The sequence below is a fragment of the Microtus pennsylvanicus genome, chromosome 21 (assembly GCF_037038515.1).
Source record: "Microtus pennsylvanicus isolate mMicPen1 chromosome 21, mMicPen1.hap1, whole genome shotgun sequence".
Classification (NCBI taxonomy): domain Eukaryota; kingdom Metazoa; phylum Chordata; class Mammalia; order Rodentia; family Cricetidae; genus Microtus; species Microtus pennsylvanicus.
Genome location: NC_134599.1, coordinates 2,837,808 through 2,855,306, shown reverse-complemented (window position 1 = coordinate 2,855,306; position 17,499 = coordinate 2,837,808). Strand labels below are relative to the sequence as shown.

Sequence of the window (17,499 nt, the reverse complement as noted above, 5' to 3'; positions counted from 1 at the left end):
ATGATTATAAAGCCTAAATTCTGACTGGTTCTTGTTGGATTCTTATGGTAGTTATTAAAATTCTGTGAGAATCACTGTAAGGTAGAGAGTATGATCTTTCATTCAGACCCATTCTCCCAACTCCCCTGACCTTAAGACTAACTGTATAACCAGACAACCAACAGTGTATCCACGTGGCCCACTGTTTCTGATTTTCCATTTTAGACTGCTCCTCAGGTGGCAATTCTACACATCTTTTGAGGACAACTGTCTAATTGGAAAAGATCAGAATTGCTGATTTGCTTGGTGTGCAGGCAAGTTTTATGTCAGCTTGGCACAAGCTAGAGTCATTTTGGAAGAGTGAGCCCTGAGAAAAATGTTACTACCATGCCTGTGGATAAGCCTTCAGGGCATTTTCTGATTGATGATTGATGTGGGGGGCCCAGCACATTGTGGGGTGGTGCTACCCTGGGCTGATACAGTCCTGGATGGCATAAGAAAGCAGGTAGAGATGAAATAAGGCCATTCCTCCCCCAAGTTTAATTTTCATGGTGTTTTATCACAATAATAGAAACCCTTTATTAGAAGCCACATGATAAGTTAGATCTCTTCACATACCAGAGGTATGTAAATTGGTTCCCATTCATTCATTCATTCATTCATTCATTCATTCATTACTTTTTCCTCCCTTCTCTCCCCCTTATCAGTTGCTGCATAAGTATGTTTGCTAATTTATCATTCAGGGAGTTTTGAAACGTAAGTTCTGAAATGGTCAGGACCAGAGTATTTCAGATTTCAGAGTTTTCTAGTTTTGGGGATGCATATCCTGGATTTTGCCCATTGAGTACCCTTAAGCCAAAATTGAAATCTGCAGTGTGAAACTTTTGAGTGTGAGTGACTTAGAGAGTTACCGGTTTTTCATAGTAAGGATGCTGAAGTTGTATATGCCAGAATATGCTGATATGTGAAGCTGAAGCTGGAGTGCTCACAGTGTGCTTTTACACATAAAGAATATGAGGTACAATGCACGTGATGTTTCATTGACTTCATAGCAGAATAGGCATGCCCATTAAAACTCCTCTTGTAGATTTATTAAGTATAAACTTGCTAACTGTTTTGATAGAAAAGGCTTTTCTGCATGTTATCAAAGTGAAGATGTTAAAGAATACTCTCAAAGCATCAGGGTTGTGATATCTCTAGCTAGCACCATTTTGTGCTTGTTCAGTTAAAGAGAAAGTCTTTCTGAGGATGGACAGGTATGATATGTATTCTCAAGTTTCTCATTGTTGGCTGTGCTTTGAGGGTGAGGTATCTCGCTCGATGTGGTAGCAAGAAGCAGTGCTCTTTAGACTTCATTATGGTGAGGGTTGCCTCAGTCTCACTTGAAGTAGCAAGTAACAGCTAAAAAGAATGTAAGCTTTGGGATTTCTGTCTTTTTCAAGAAATCACAATGTTTTGTTTTTTTAGAAAGATGTAATCTTTGCATTTCAAACCTCATTTTATTGGCATTTTAGCTAACTGGCTTACAATTTTGTGGTAAATGGGAACATTTCTTTGGCAGTTTTGTTTTGTTTTTTAAGGTAGGGTTTCTCTGTGTAGCTCTTGCTGTCTTGGAACTTGCTCTGTAGACCGTGCTGGCCTTGATCCGCCTGCCACTGCCTCGTTAGTGCTGGGATTAAAGGTGTGCACCACCCTTGCCTGGCTGTCAGTATTTTACTGTGCTCTGAGGTTCTCTCTCTCTCTCTCTCTCTCTCTCTCTCTCTCTCTCTCTCTCTCTCTCTCTCTCTCTCCCCCCCCCCACCGTCCCTCCCTCCCTTTCTCTCTCTCCCCCTCCCTCCGTCCCTCCCTCTCTCCCTCTCTTCCTTTCTCTCCCCTCTTCTCTCTTCTGTCTTTTTCACTCTGTGTCTGGGTGTGTTTATGTGGGGTATGTGTGTATGTGTCTTGTGTATGGTTACACATGTAGAGGCTAGAAATTGTTGGTAGATGTCTTCCTCAGTTAGTTTTCCACCTTACTTTTGATAGTTTGCCATTAAATCTGGAGCTATTTTAGCTAGACTGGCTAGCCAGTAAGCTCTAGGAATACTGTTTCTTTTCCCCAATGCTGGACTTTGAGGTCTGTGCTGCCACATCCTGTGTTTATTTGAGTGCAGAGGATCAGAACTCAGGTCTTGATGCTTATACAAATATCACTGAGACATCTTCCCAGCTCCAAAGTAGACTTTTACATTGGTTTATTATTTCTATGTGCTTGTATGTATGGGTGCACGCGTGGAGGTCAGAGGACAATTTGCAGGAGTTAGTTTTTTCCTCCACGATGTAGCTTCTGGGAATCAAACTCATCTCATCAGGTTTCGTGTGAAACATTTTTCACTTACTGTGTCATTTTGCTGTCCCCAGAACAAACTTTTAAAGGCAACAGAAAAAGTATTTCTGATATTACAAAATGGGTAGCATTTCCTTAGATACTGGCATTGTAGTTTAACTATCTCAGTGAAGCACACCAGCTCCCAAATCAGGACACAGAGACCTTTTATTATGAAATGCTCAGCCTTATTTTGTTTGTCCCACTAGCTCTTCTAACTGTTTCTCTTTATCTTTGTTTTGCCTCGGGCTTTTTACCTTTCTTTCCTACTTTCCTGCTGCTTGTTTCTGGCTGGCTGCTGCCTGGCTTCTGACCCCAGGTGTGGCCCTCTCTTTCTCCCTTGTTCTCATCTCACCACCACCCCCGCCTGCCCTTTTTCTTGCCTAGATTTCTCCTCTTACATATTCTCTGTGCCTGCCAACCCTACCTATCTCTTTCCTTCCTAGCTACTGGCCATTCAACTTTTTATTAGACCAATCAGGTGCCTTAGGCAGGCAAGGTGAAACAATGTAACACACCTTTACACAATTGAGGTAATATTCCACGACAGCTTTATAGTAATGTTAAAATTCTGAATTAAGTTTTTGATGTTGCATTTTGAGTTTTGACTGTTTCTGGACTGTTTTATTATGGCAAAAATCACTTTTATGTAAATTCATTTAGATTTTGCACATAGGTATTTATATTCATTTATGTTCATGCGTAGAGACAATAGAAAGAAGTAGGCTGACCATAAGAAATGAGTTATGATATTGTTAAGCTTAGGATTGTATGTATATTCTGAAAACTACATGATTTTTTTTTCTTGTTTCATTGTTCTTTAGGGCCCTCCAGAATTTCCACAGCACACACCCGGACCTGTTCCTAACAGTTTTAACCAACCACCACGACTTCCTCTCCAGGACCAGTGGAGAGCCCCACCACCACCTCAGGAACGAGACCCTTTCTTCTTGGGAGGTACTTGAAGGGGTATGATCCACCCAAGGTGGAGTGACAGAAGCTACATTGAATGGTTCCTGCTAAAACAGAATTTATCTTCCACTAGAAAATGTGTCATAATGATTCTGCCAATCTTTTCAGTGGCTAAAATTTGACAGTAATTGAATCTGAAATATGATACTCTTATACAAAGAAGGAAATGTTTATAGAAAACGACCCACAAAACCATTCCAAGATAGCTAAAATCTAGAATTCTTTATAAAATATGCTCCTAACATTTGGGAATGGTAAGGTAGTTCCTGAAAATGATTGTCTTTCTAATAATGTTGTGTTACTGTTCAGTTTCAGGTGAACCAAGGTTCCCCAGCCATCTTTTCTTGGAACAGCGAAGTCCTCCACCGCCTCCCCCTCCCACGCTCCTGAACAGCAGCCATCCTGTCCCCACTCAGAGTCCCTTACCATTCACTCAGCCTGGACCAGCGTTTAATCAGCAAGGACAGCAGCCAGTTTTCCCTAGAGAGAGGCCTGTAAGACCAGCCTTACAGCCCCCAGGCCCAGTGGGGATCCTGCACTTTAGCCAGCCAGGGTCAGCAACCGCCAGGCCTTTCATTCCTCCTAGACAGCCGTTCCTACCCAGCCCAGGACAGCCATTCCTGCCTACACATGCACAGCCTAACCTCCAGGTATGCACATGAGCCAGCCTTGAGGTAAACTATCTGTGTGGTGCTGATCCTTTGTGATTCCTGAAAGGAAAGTTTCAGGTTTTGGTTGTTTCTGCCAACTTAACATTATGTAAAGGGTATGAGTACTAGTCTTAAGTATACTGTTTTTTTACAGCCAGCCTTCATAACAGTATTTCTTAAGTACTAGGGAATATGAAAAAAGTGGTTCTCATTTTCTTGGAGCTGAGCTTTGTCATCCTTGGAATTTTAAAGAGTGACTTTACCATTAGACTACTGAACCTAATGTTACAGTATGCCCTGATGCTGTGTTTGCTCATCTGGGGTAGTATTTTCCCACCACACCTTTCTGCTAGGAAGGGAAAGGCCTTGGTGGGGAAGAACACTACAGCTTCTCACTCTGTATGTGACAGGCTTGTGCGCCCTCTGCTGGTTGGTATTTACTGGCCAGTACACGTGTTTGAGACATTTTCCCTACCTGGTATATTTTCTTCATTTTTTTAACCTACAAGATGCATAGAGATTGAGCAAGGTGCGGTGGCATTCCTTAATCCCAGCATTTGGGAGATGTTGTCTACCCAAAGAAGGGGGAGAGAGAGTTGGTGTAATAGTACACTTGACTCAACTGTTTAGATACATAGAAAATATATAAGAGTGTGTACCTAGGGGCTGGAGAGATCTTTAAGTCATAAAGAGCCATTGCTGCTTTTCTAGAGGATGGGATTCAATCCCCAGCACCCACATGGTGACTCACAACCATCTATAATTCCAGTCCCACACGATCCCAGCCTTCCTTTGGCTGCGGTAGGCACCAGACGTGTCCATGGTGCATAAACATTCATTCACCTAAAATAACCGTACACATAAATCAGTTATTAAATAGTATATCTAGGGATGCAGAGATAACTTAGTAGGTGAAAGCACCTGTTAACAAATCTGAGCACCCCAGTTTGACCCCTAGGTGGAAGGATTAGAACTGACTCTAGCAAGTTGTCCCCTGGCCTCCATGTGTATATTGTGGCACATGTTTGTGTTGGTGCACATATACTCACATATACACACAGCCAGTAGAGCAATAAGTAAAGGAAATTAAAAAAATATTAAAGCTGAAAAGAGAAAATAACTATTTTCAGTGTTCAAAGAGGTTATTAAATATTTTGAATTTTATCTAAAAAATGGAACCTCTGTTATAGAAACATTAGAATATAGGTGAGTTTAAAGCAATTATATCATCCCATTACCGAGCAGCTCTTGCCATGACCATGTGGGTGTGTCTTTTTTTTTTTTTTTTGGTAGGAAAGCAGTGTGTCCTTGTCTATGTACTTTTATCTTTAGGTAATTTAGTCACTGTGGTCTTTCTCGTCTAGTGGACTGCCTTTGGTGTACCATCTAAACTTGCTGTAGAAAGTTGCCTTTTATGATGGTGCATATGTTTTAGGCATACAAAGGTAATGCCACCAGCTGATAGCTGCATTTATGACGCTGTTCTCACCATGCATCTTCTTGTGCCGAGATTTATAAGGAAAACAGTGGAATGAAATCTGCCTAGCACTGTTTGTAAGCTGTTGTTTCTCTTTCTTTTGGAATGGAAGGGACCCTTGCATCCTCCGTTGCCGCCACCTCATCAACCACAGCCCCAGCCTCAGCAGCCCCAGCAGCAGCCCCAGCATCACCAGCACCAGCCACCTCTTCAGCCTCCCCTCCAGCCTCCACATCAGCCTCCTCCACAGCATCAGCCTCCCCCTCAGCATCAGCCACAGCAGCACCAGCATCACCACCACCTTTCCGCTCCTCCGCCTCCTCTGATGCCCATGTCTCAGCCGCAGTTCAGACCACATGTGCAGACTGCTCAGCCTCAGCCCAACAGCAGTCGGATGCAGTGCACCTCGCGTCAGGGCCTACGGCATGTGAGTACTACATGTGGCTCAACTTAAAATTCCTGTGGTAGATCATTTTCCAGCTGTTTTCTTAATTAATAAATTTGCCATATATTTTCCAAAGTGAAACTGTAATTTTTTAATAGCACTTTGGGGAAGATTTTAAACTATAGATACTAAGTTATCCTTTTGAGCCTTAAAGGCTATGTTAATATTTACTTAGTTCTTGTATTTGGGTTTTCTGTAGTGATTAGACAGTACTGTTGGGTGGTAGTCATTCCACCAGTGCAAGCCGCTTAGCCTTTCTAGGTTATCCGCCTCTGGGGGTTCGGAATTAGAGCTTACATTCAGTTGTGGGAAGTTAACTTGCGTTTGTGGTGGTACATTGTACATACTGTCAGCAAATGTGGCTCTTGTCATGCATCGAAAGGAACTGGAAGGTGACAGGTTGCTGTGACAGTAAAATGTAGCTGCCATTGCCTTGTCCATTAGTAACTGACATTACTGTCTCTTTCAGGACAAAACGGAATATTGCTTACTGTTCCTGTCTATAAGTCTTCTTTTTAGTTCTGTGCTTTTATCCTCATAGTTTGAGCAGGTCACCAAACTGCTTTGAATCTATTTTCCTAACCCTGCCTCTTTGTGTGCGTGTGTATGCACATGTGTGTTTGTTTGTTTTGCTTTTTTTATTTGATTGGTTGGTTTTTCGAGACAGGATTTCTCTGTAGCTTTGGTTCCTGTCCTGAAAATAGCTCTGTAGACCAGGCTGGCCTCTAGCTCCCAGAGATCCACCTGTCTCTGCCTCCCGAGTGCTGGGATTAAAGGCGTGCATCTCCACCGGCAATATCTTAATATGACTTAGATGAAAACATCAAGGGGATTTCTAGGTAGAGGAAAGGCATGTGAGACTAGATTTCCCTTTTAAGGTAATGGCCTGACTCAATCACCTCTATCTCTTGATTTATGGGTTCTTTCCCAGGCATGTTCAGGGGGAAGATAACCAAGACTTTCCTTGTGATAGAACCTTGCTGCACCTTTCTCCTCCAGAAAGCTTTTTATAATATTGAAACATGGCGTCAGGTTCTCCTGCTCAATTTTAAACTTAGGTGAAATAGGAATAACATTGATTATATTCGGGTCCTTGATGGGTTTTTTTTGTTGTTATTTTAGCCCATACTTCTGTTAAAAATGTTGGTTTATATACTGAAAAAATGACTGGGTTTGACCTTTACAAATGAAAACTATATCTTTATGGAACCAAGTCCTAAGCATCAGGGCACACAGCAACATTTGTATTTGCCAGAGTAAGGGATCTACCCCTCACAAGACAAGGCAGCTGTTGATGACAGCGATCCCTCGTGTTTTTACTCACTAATAAGCTTGTGTTTCTTTTTGTGACAGAATGCAGCATCTCAGAGTATAAGCAAACGGCCCATGCAGCAGATGCAACCCACCGCTCCCAGAAACAGTAATCTGCGTGAACTCCCCATAGCGCCTTCACACGTTTTAGAAATGAGTGGTAATCGCTCTTCCTCCACACCTGCAGCTCAGGTGAAGCCCATTGTCAACACATCTCCACCCTCCAGGGCTGTGGTGGCTTCTAGGAGCTCCCAGGGAAAATCTGATGCAAAAGTCAAGCCGCTTAGCCCTGGGGCTCAACCTAAGGAAGAAACAAAAGCAGAACCAGAGGTAAGACCTCTTTCCTGGGACTTGTTTGTTCTGAAATAGGGAGCCTGACTGTCAGTATGTTCTGCTTAGTTGGCTTATCCAGAAACTCTGTCCACTTATTCCCCCCAAGTAGATACTTCTTTTAACCTAAAAGACATGTTCATAAAAAATACTCTTATTGCTGTGGGATGTAGCTCAGTGACAGAGCACCTTAAGCAGCTTGTATTTTCAGTCCTTGGTGTATGCGTGAGTACTCTGACATTCTCACTGGTCTATTTGTATAATTATTATCTTATATAAAATCAATATATACCCAGGTTTAGCAGATATTTTCTTTAAAGGATCCCAGATTTTATAAATGTTTTAGATCAGCATAATCATTCAGCTCTGCCATTGTGGATCAAGGCGGTTTATAAATAGTTCTTACAGGCACAGATGTGGTCTGTACCAACAAACTCTACTCACAAAACCAGCTGGTTCTGTGGCCTTACTTATATTTGGTAATTTAAAATAGGTGTAGACTTTTTGTGGATCAGTATTTTATGTGTATTTTAAAGTCCTTAGTTTCTCACAAGCCTCAACTTTCTTACCTGTTGAATGAGGATGAAACAAAATAGGGTATACCTGGGAGCTGGGCACAGACAAGTGCAGGGAGTTATGTGAGCACCGGTGAAATTCATGCTGAATGTAACAAAGCAGTTAACCAGTTAGCTGATTATTACAGTGTTCAGTGTGATGATAGCATGGAGCATTTCCTTAAGTAAGAATTTAAGGAATTCATTCATTCTTTCTAAAAACCAGCTTATACTGTTTTAATCTTTTAATTAGGTTTTTGTCATTTAAGTCTTCTGATAAATTACTATGATGGTTTTAATTGTATCACAGAAAAATTATGAAGTCAGATGTTTGGATGTCTTTTAATAAACTGTCATTAAAAGGAAGATTGTGGGTTTCATAATCAGTGTATGAAAGAAAACTATGAAACTACTGACTGGAACGGAGTGGTTTGTAAAAAATTCTTTGTGAGCTAGGTCTTGGGTTGCAGTCTTATAATCTTAGCTACTCTGAAGGCTGAGGCAGGAAAATCACTAGTTCAAGGCCAGTCTGGACAACTTAGATCCTTCTCAAACTTTTTTTTTAAAGGGGGGGGGTAATAAAGAGGTATTATTAGACACACTCCAAATAATAAAAAGTGGTTCTTTGCTAAAAATTTGATAGTGCCTTTGGTTTGTTTATATAGCTAGCTTAGAACTTGTATATGTGTTCAGTCTGGTTCACATACACATTTCTTGCATGATAGCAATGGCTAAATAGCACAAGGAAAGGAAGAATCAGCCTTGGTTTTTATTTCATTTTAGACTTAACCACAAATTCTTCTGTAAAGTTAGATAATTTATAAAGGTAAAATAGAAAGTTGAGAGGTTGCATTGGTATAGGTTGAATGCCTTAATTTATTTTAGTTTAGTTTTTTGTACACATAAGTGGAATCAGGCTTGTATTTTCTTCTTCTAGAGAAATACATTTATTTTGCTTAGCTATGGGTAGCTTAATGACTCTGATTCATTTAGTTGGTATTGGCTTAGAAAGGAATAAATCTTAAGTATTTTTATCTATATCTCTGAACCTGCTTTAACTCTTTTTTGACCCCTTGTAAAACAAATGTTGACAAATTACTGCTGTGTTAGGAAATAGTGCATCTGGATCCTGCTCCTGCATCGTTTGCTGTTGGACTGCAGGTTTCTTACTCAGGCCTGCTGAGTAACAATCTCTCACTCACCTACCTTTAGTTTTGTTTGAAATGTGCCCATGACTTTGTCCTAGGACAAGAAGCAGGTCAGCCCACGCCCTGAAGTCCATGGAGTACCTACTCAACTCTCCAGCTCTGTGCTTGTTTTACATTTCTAATTCTTGAGATTTACACAAGATAGGCAAGATTTGTAATTAGGTGAATCCCAGATAGGTTGAATCTCATTTTTCTGTAAAGACTATGGAGAGGTGATCATAAAAAAAAAAACACATTATTTTTAAGCTATAAACTTTCTTCATTGGATTTTTTAGTAAAAAAATTTACTGGACTTTTGAAAGGAATTCTCTGTATTGACTTTTAGTGTAATTTGGGTCTGGGATATTCAGGGGATTCACTTACCATTAATATTCCAATACTGCAATTGGCAGCATTTTGATTCTGAGGAGGGTGTGTGAGTTCAAGGTCAGAAAGATTGACTTGTGCTGTTCATTATAACCAATTATTCTGTGACAAATGAGTTTGAGATCAGGCTGAAAATTCTGTACGAAAAATCAATAGTTCTAATCAGGGCCTTTCAGGTCATTTACACCCCACCTTTTGTTGGTTTGTCAGGGAAGAGCCAGATAAAACCCCTGTGACAGTGGGGACTCATGGCTATTGCCATTCCCATTTGAAATATATTTTGATATCTTAAATGAATAGTTTAATTGGTTTCAAACTTGTAAATGAGTGGAAATTTACATTATTTCATTTTTAATATTCTGATAAGATCTTTCCAAATTAGGTTTAGCTGTATAATTTTTCCCCTCCCTAGAGGAGTTATATATCTTGTTAAGCTGATTTTTGAATGTCTTCTTTCAAATAATGAATTGAAAGGTTTAGGGGAAATTCATTTGTTTGAAATGGCCATCCTGCCCTATAAAGCAAAGTGAACCTTGTTTTCCATTTCAGTTCCCTGATGAAGATGAGGAGACAAGGCTATATCGTTTAAAGATAGAGGAGCAGAAACGCCTGAGAGAAGAAATCCTGAAACAGAAGGAGTTACGAAGGCAGCAGCAGGCTGGTGCCAGAAAGAAGGAGTTACTGGAAAGACTTGCACAGCAGCAGCAGCAGCAGCAGCAGCAGCAACAGCAGCAGCAGCAGCAACAACAACAGATCTATGGTCCACAGAACCCTGCAGAGCAAGAGGAGCTGGCAGCTACGCCATCACCCACAAATGGTAACCCACTGTTGCCTTTTCCAGGGACACAGTGCAGGCAGAATGTGAAAACCAGACTTCTTGTTAAAAACCAAGATGCTACCATTGCTAATGTTCAGCCCAAGGCAGTAAACTTTGTCCCGCCTGGTGCTAACATGCAGCATCAAGGACAGCATGTGAGACCACTGAAACATCTTCGACAGCTGCCACACAAAGTCCTCCAAGTCAAGCCTATGGACATGGAGGAGGCCCCCCACTCCCCACAGGCAGCCAGAGTGACGTCCCTCCAGGGCCGGCCTCAGGACACCAAGCCAGGGGTGAAGAGGACTGTCATGCACAGGGCCAACAGTGGAGGTGGTGGAGATGGGCCACATGTCAGCTCCAAGGTCAGGGTGATTAAGTTGTCTGGAGGGGTAAGTTGACAAAATTTTATGCATTTCACTGTAAATTTGTTTGCCTTAGAGAGTTTTAGTCTCCACAAAAGAATTGAGTTTGGCCTTTGGTAGAGTCATGTAGATTAGCCAAACCTCAAGGTTGGTATGTCATGCAAAATCTGCCTCTGTCTGGGTCTGTTATCTCAGCTGTCTTGAGCATAGTGAACAGCCATTGTGATGTCCTGCAGCTACACCTTTCTGAGTTTTAGTTTCTTTTGTAAATAACAGTGTACTAAACAGATTTCTCATAATCCAACAAACTTGAACTTCAAGTTTGTCATAGAAGTAAAATTTCCTATACACATGATAGTTGTTTATAGCTTTGGGGTCACTGAGCGTGTGTGGTCAGAGGGGAAGGCATCCACTTTCAAACAGCATGGACTATTATTAAACCTGTGCTCAAGACCCTTTTCCCTGTTATATTTTGAAGAGAAATCCTACTTTGAAAACATGTCACCTTACCATGTCATTTCAAGCAGGATATGTGGTGCATGCCTGCAATCACCCAAAGGAAGTGGTGCTATGAGGAGGTGTGGCGTTGATGGAGAAGGCAAGGCCTTGTCAAAGGAAACATGTTACTGTGGGGGCACGCTCTGAGGTCTCATATATGCTGTAGCACACGCTTTTAATCCCAGCACTGGGGAGGCAGAGGCAGGAGGATCTCTGAGTTCAAGGACAGCCTGGTCTACAGAGTGAGTTCCAGGACAGGCTCCAAAGCTACAGAGAAATCCTGTCTCGAAAAACCAAAAGGGGAATAATAATAATAATTTAAAAAAACCCGGCTCCTTCTCTAGCACTATGTCTACCTGAATGCTGCCTTGCTTCCCACCATGAGGATAACAGACTAAACCAGAACAGTAAGTGAGTCACCACAATAAGTGCCTTCCTGTGGTCACAGTGTCTCTTCACAGCTATAGAAAACTTAACTAAGACAGGTGCCACGTTACAAGCTTGTCTTCCCCACACTCCCAGGTAGCCCAATTGTTACACCTGGCTCTGTGCAGACTCCTAACAAGATTCTTAGAGGCGGAGCATAAGCACAGGCAAGCAGAGACAATATTGAGCAGTTCTGATCATGGAGCCCATACCCTGGCTAGAGAATGGCACCAGAAAGGAGACACTACTAGACACTTTAGATTTAATTACATAAATTCTAGGTTGAACAACAATAAAAGAGGTAGCTCTAAGGAAGCCTGTGCTCATTTCTGACATAAAATAAAAAAAAATGTTCTCCAATGGCCATCCCTAAAAAATATAAGTAACATTATACAGGCTGAGCAAATTGCAGTTATTTATTTAGGAAAACACACAAAAACTAAAACAGTAGGTTCTCGACCTGTGGGTCCCAACGTTTTCATAGGGGTAGCCTAAGACTAAAAGAAAACACAGACAGATACATTACGATTCATAACAGTAGCAAAATTATGGTTATGAAGAAGCAACAAAAATAATTTTATGGTTGGGAGTCATCACAACATGAGGAACTATACTAAAGGGTCGCAACACTGGGAAGATCGAGAAACACTGAACTAAAGAAAAAGAGACCATGAATTTGAAATACAGCGAGTTAGGGGTACTACAAGGGAGGGTTTGGAAGCAGCAAAGGGAAGGGGGAAATGATATAAGTATGTTAATCTTCAACAATGAAATATATATACTGAAATACACATACATCTGTACATATATTCACACACACACACATATATTATACATGTATAGATACAGATGTATCTTTCATGATATTCTTGCCTGTGCCACCAGATGCTCAAATTAAAGCCACCATACCTGGCTTTCTTAGGATTTTTTTTTAAACTGTATTTTGTTAAAGATGGAGACCTGGGCTTAAGACAGTAAGTTCTAGGCCTGTCTTTTCTTTAATTACGTTACCTTTAAAACCTGTTTCCATTTATCCTAAGGCAGTTTCTAGTTGTTGTACGTCAGTCATCTTTATTGAAACTATTTGGGTCTTCTTTATTAAAACTATTGCATTGTGGTGGCAGGAAACATTCCTAAAGATTTTATAAGAATGATTTTTTGATACTGTTTCTTGTGTAGTTTTTGATGGTTGAAGGAAAATGGTCCATTTTGTACAGGGCTTGTCGTTGGCATTGTATCTGGCATTGGCTGCTCTGAAACTTACATCATGGCACAGAGCTTGAAGCGCTCCTTCTCTAGGGTCAAGCTAACTTTCTTGTGTGACACTGTGACACATAGAAGTTTTCCAGCTTTGTGTGCAGAAAATCCATGTTTGGGTAGTTGCCTATCTCGACTGCTTCTGTCACACAAAACAATCTTTTTTTTTTTCCTTCTTAATCTGAATTTCCTACCTATGAATGGGCTTAATCTGGATGCTGGGAGGAGTTCTAAAAGAAAAGTGCTGGCAGATGGAGATGGTTCACGAGGCCCTGAAGAGGTCTGTGCTTCTTGCTGGCATTTGTAGTGTCTACTGTTTGTCCAGGGTTGAGCATGCCCACAGTCCATGAGGCAGGCAGAGTGGCATTCTCATTTCACAGGGAAGTAAACTGAGTCTCAGGGAGATTATGTGACCCACCTGGTGCCACACAACAAAGCAGTAGGTCCAGACATAAGCTGTTTTTAATTCTGAGTCTTGGCCTGTTTAATTATTAAAGCTAAGGTAGAAAATATAAAAAGTTTATATACTATGAACTGCTGGAGTCATCAATCGTTCTTTCTTATTAAGCACAGAAACAAACAATTAAAATAAGTGTATGTTTGGGGAAAAGCCCCACAGCCTCATCTGGTTCGTGGGAGATGGCATCCAGTTCATCTCTGAGTGACCTCAGTGACTTGGATTAATTGACCTACTTTGCCTATCATTAAATGAGAGGTTGGACGAGAATGAAGTGCATTCTTTAGGCTATGGTCATTGCTCAGTAAACATTGCAACACCATCCTTTAGTTGAAGAAAGAAAGAACTGTTTAGTATCAGGAAAGCAGGCAGATTTTATCCTGACCCAGTTTATGAAAATTTTAGAAATTTGGCAGTAAATAAAGAAAACAGTTGTTGGTTCTATGGGCACATAGAGAAATGGGAGAAATGCAGGACCCCAGCAGGACAGCCTGCTGTTTGGCTATGGCTCTTTTGTATTATGTTTAAAGGATGTCAGAATACTTCTTTTGGAAGGTCCCAGTTGTCCTGTGGGTGCTTGCGTTGGAAAATTGGGTGAATTTGTCCATCTCTTTCCCCATCCTTATTGTCATTACTAGGCTTCCTTTAGAAGTAGAGAGGCAGTGCATGGGTCCCTCTCTTTGTGGGCCATGGAAGAACTTTGTTTTGTTACACTTTCAGTGAAAGAAGTTCTGAGGCCTTGCCTCTTTACTGCTTTCACCAAGTGCTTATATCTCACTACGTTTGCTCCCCCACCTCACCCCACTCTGCCTCTTTGTCTTTTTTTTTTAACTGAGCTCTACATTTTTCTCTGCTACCCTCCCTGCCTTTCCCCTCCCCTTCAACCCTCTCCCAAGGTCCCCATGCTCCCAATTTACACAGGAGATCTTGTCTTTTTCTTCTTCCTATGTAGGTTAGATTTATGTATGTTTTAGGGTCCTCATTACTGTCTAGGTTCTCTGGGATTGTGATTTATGGACTGGTTTTTCTTTGCTTTATGTTTAAAAACCACCTATGAGTGAGTACATGTGATAATTGTCTTTCTGTGTCTGGGTTACCTCACTCAAAATGATGTTTTCTAGCTCCATCTATTTGCCTGCAAAATTTAAGGTGTCAATTTTTTCTGCTGTGTAGTACTTCATTGTATAAATGTACCACATTTTCCTTATCCATTCTTCGGTCGAGGGGTATTTAGGTTGTTTCCAGGTTCTGGCTATGACAAACAAAGCTGTTATGAACATAGTTGAGCACCGGTCCTTGTGGCACGATTGAGCATCCTTTGGGTATATACCCAAAAGTGGTATGATTGGGTCTTGATGAAGGTTGTTTTCCTAATTTTCTGAGAAATCACCATACTGACATCCAAAGGGGCTGTACCAGCTTGCACTCCCACCAGCATTGCAGGAGTGTTCCCTTTACTCCACAACCTCTCCAGCATAAGTTGTCTTTTAATGTCCATTCATCATTGATCACTTTGTCTTCCTCAGATGGTTTATGAGAAGGTTGGAGGCAGAGTGTGTTGACTTGGGCCAGAGATACTAGAGACTACAGCTGCATACTATCGTACATCAGCCTCACCTGGGTTTTCACCCAGAATCACATGTTTGGTTTCTGGTCTTTTAATCTTAAGCAGTCCCTTGACCCTTGTGTTCCTTGTTGTTGGCATTTTAAAGGGCAAAACCAGTGATTTTGTGGCTTATGCTTCCTCCTGATAAGTTTGAGGTTGTTTATGTTTGGTGGGCTGCTTACAGAAAGTAGCCTATCCTTGGTGTAACTGTGCAGACTTAGCCTATATTGCTGAGCTTAGCTTTGGTGACTTGGGTCAGCTAATGTTTCCCAAGTCTTTCCTGTAGCTGGCCTCCCCTGGTTGTTTCTGTAAGTTGTAGTTGGGAAGGAGCTCCACTTCTGGCTTCTCCCCACCAGCCAGCAGTGCTGTGGCCGATTCCAGCATGCCTTGTTTATTTCTCAGCTGTCATACTCTAAGCCTTGTCTTCACCCTCATTTACTTTTTTTTAAATCTAACATCAAATAAGGTGTGGGCTTTGATTTTTTTCAATGAACTGTCACTGCTGTTATTACTTTGATGCTAGATCTAGTCCTGATTGGCCAGAAAGAGCCTCTTTCTGCTGGCTTCTGTGTCCATTGAGAACTCTCCATTGTTCTCTAAACATATGCCTACTTGCTGTACTCAAGCTTGTCTGACGTGTCTTGGCCTTTTTCTGTATGGCTCTGGGGTAGGTCCTATCTTTATAAGGCTTCAGTTCCTTGGAGCACAGGTGCCAGAGGCTACTGTGATCATCAGCTTTCCATTGCTGTGATAAGGTGAGGTTTGAAGGAGGAAGATGTTTATCTTGTCTCACCAGGTCAGAGGTTTTGGTCCACAGTTTCTCCAAGCTCCACCTCTTCAAGGCTGTTTGACACATCATGGCAGAGAAGGCCTGGCTGTCTCCCAGCAGCTGGATAGAGAGGCAGACAAAGAAAAGAGCAGAGGTCCCTAAAATCTCATGAGCTCTTGCATTAATACTGCATTAATTTCCTGGGGAGACATATTTGTCCCATGGATCCCAATGGCAGATCAAAGTTCAGCTTGATGAACCAGTGAGTTTACAGAGCATAGGGGGAAAGGAACTTACAGTGATATGAGTGACCCCCGAATAGTTGTATCACTACTAAGTCCCACTCTATCATAGACAATGATAGATGGAAGATGCATCATGGGTTCCACTTTGTGGAACCTTCTATGTTTTGTATCTCTAGCATTCCCAAGATGACTTGCAGCTGTCGGAGAGCAGGAAGTAGTCAAGACAGGAATGTCAGAAAAGACTCTTATGACCACCTCCTCCATTACCATCGTATTGACCTGGCTACCGCTGTGTTGCTTTGCTTTTAGTGGTTCTTCCTACTATGCCACAGTATTCTCTACACCCAAGATAGCCTCATTATGTTTGGAGAGAGAAGTACCATATAACTAGGGCACTTTCCAGAAACACCACAGATTGGGAACAAAGCATACCTTTAACCATGGCCTTTGGAGGTCATGTAAGATCATGACCTTCAGGGATTAGTACATCATTGCCCTTAATGCATATCTGTGCCTTCCTCTGGGGGTTGCAAAGAGAACTAGGCACTGCTGTACCTGCTGGGTTTTGCTGAGGGTGCATATTTCTTGAAAGAGTATTAGCAGGCAATGTATAGATATGCATGTATATTTTTTTACTACATTTTGTTATGGTTGTTTTGTATTCAAAAGAGAAATTGAATATATTTAAGGTTTGTTTGTTTTGGTTTTTCAAGACAGGGTTTCTCTGTGTAGTCCTGGCTGTCCTGGAACTCACTTTGTAGACCAGGCTTCCCTCAAACTCAGATCCACCTGCCTCTGCCTTCCAAGTGTCAGGATTAAAAGTTCACACCTCTCTCACTTAGCATGTTTAAATTCAGTACCTCAAGGGACTCGCCAAGACATGCCCCTGTGTACTAGCCAGGAGACAGGACACCTGATGGTAGGAAAGGCTGTTTGGGACTTACCTTTTGTGGGAAGGTTATTGGATTCTGGTGTTTGTGTGTATTGGTGAGGCCTTCTGGCTTCCCCAGTTACTCAGGGAGGAAGTATGTGGTAATGGTGTCAGCAGAGCAGCTGTGGTCTCTGTTGTCACAGCACTAGGCCTGCCTTTGTGGAGCTTTACAGTGAGCTGAGCACTCTGTGGACCCTGTGTGTAACAGTAGGTATAAGCATGTTATCGGAGGCTGCTTGTTCGTTTCCTGGCCACCCAGACTCAAAATAATTACACTGAAAACTGTAGTAGTTGTAATACTGTTTGGCCTATTAGCTTATGCATATTTCTGGCTAGCTCTTACATCTTAAATTAACCCTTTCCTATTAATTTGTGTATTGTCACATGGTTGTGGCCTACCTGTAAGGTTCTGTTTGGTGTCTGTCTGACTCCATCTACTTTCTCGTTATATCTCTTCCAGCCTGACTATATTCT

General features: G+C 41.6%; 1 protein-coding gene across 4 annotated transcripts in view; it reads left to right on the top strand.

The window, feature by feature from the left end:
• The window catches only part of Rbm33 (RNA binding motif protein 33), a 102,261-nt gene that overhangs the window by 67,058 nt on the left and 17,704 nt on the right, over positions 1-17,499 (top strand). For all 4 annotated transcript variants that reach the window (XM_075955660.1, XM_075955659.1, XM_075955662.1 and 1 more), the window contains 5 exons: positions 3,166-3,298; positions 3,623-3,963; positions 5,553-5,867; positions 7,239-7,526; positions 10,204-10,863. In XM_075955660.1, the coding sequence (XP_075811775.1) occupies positions 3,166-3,298; positions 3,623-3,963; positions 5,553-5,867; positions 7,239-7,526; positions 10,204-10,863 (1,737 nt within the window). The remainder of the gene's footprint in view (positions 1-3,165; positions 3,299-3,622; positions 3,964-5,552; positions 5,868-7,238; positions 7,527-10,203; positions 10,864-17,499) is intronic.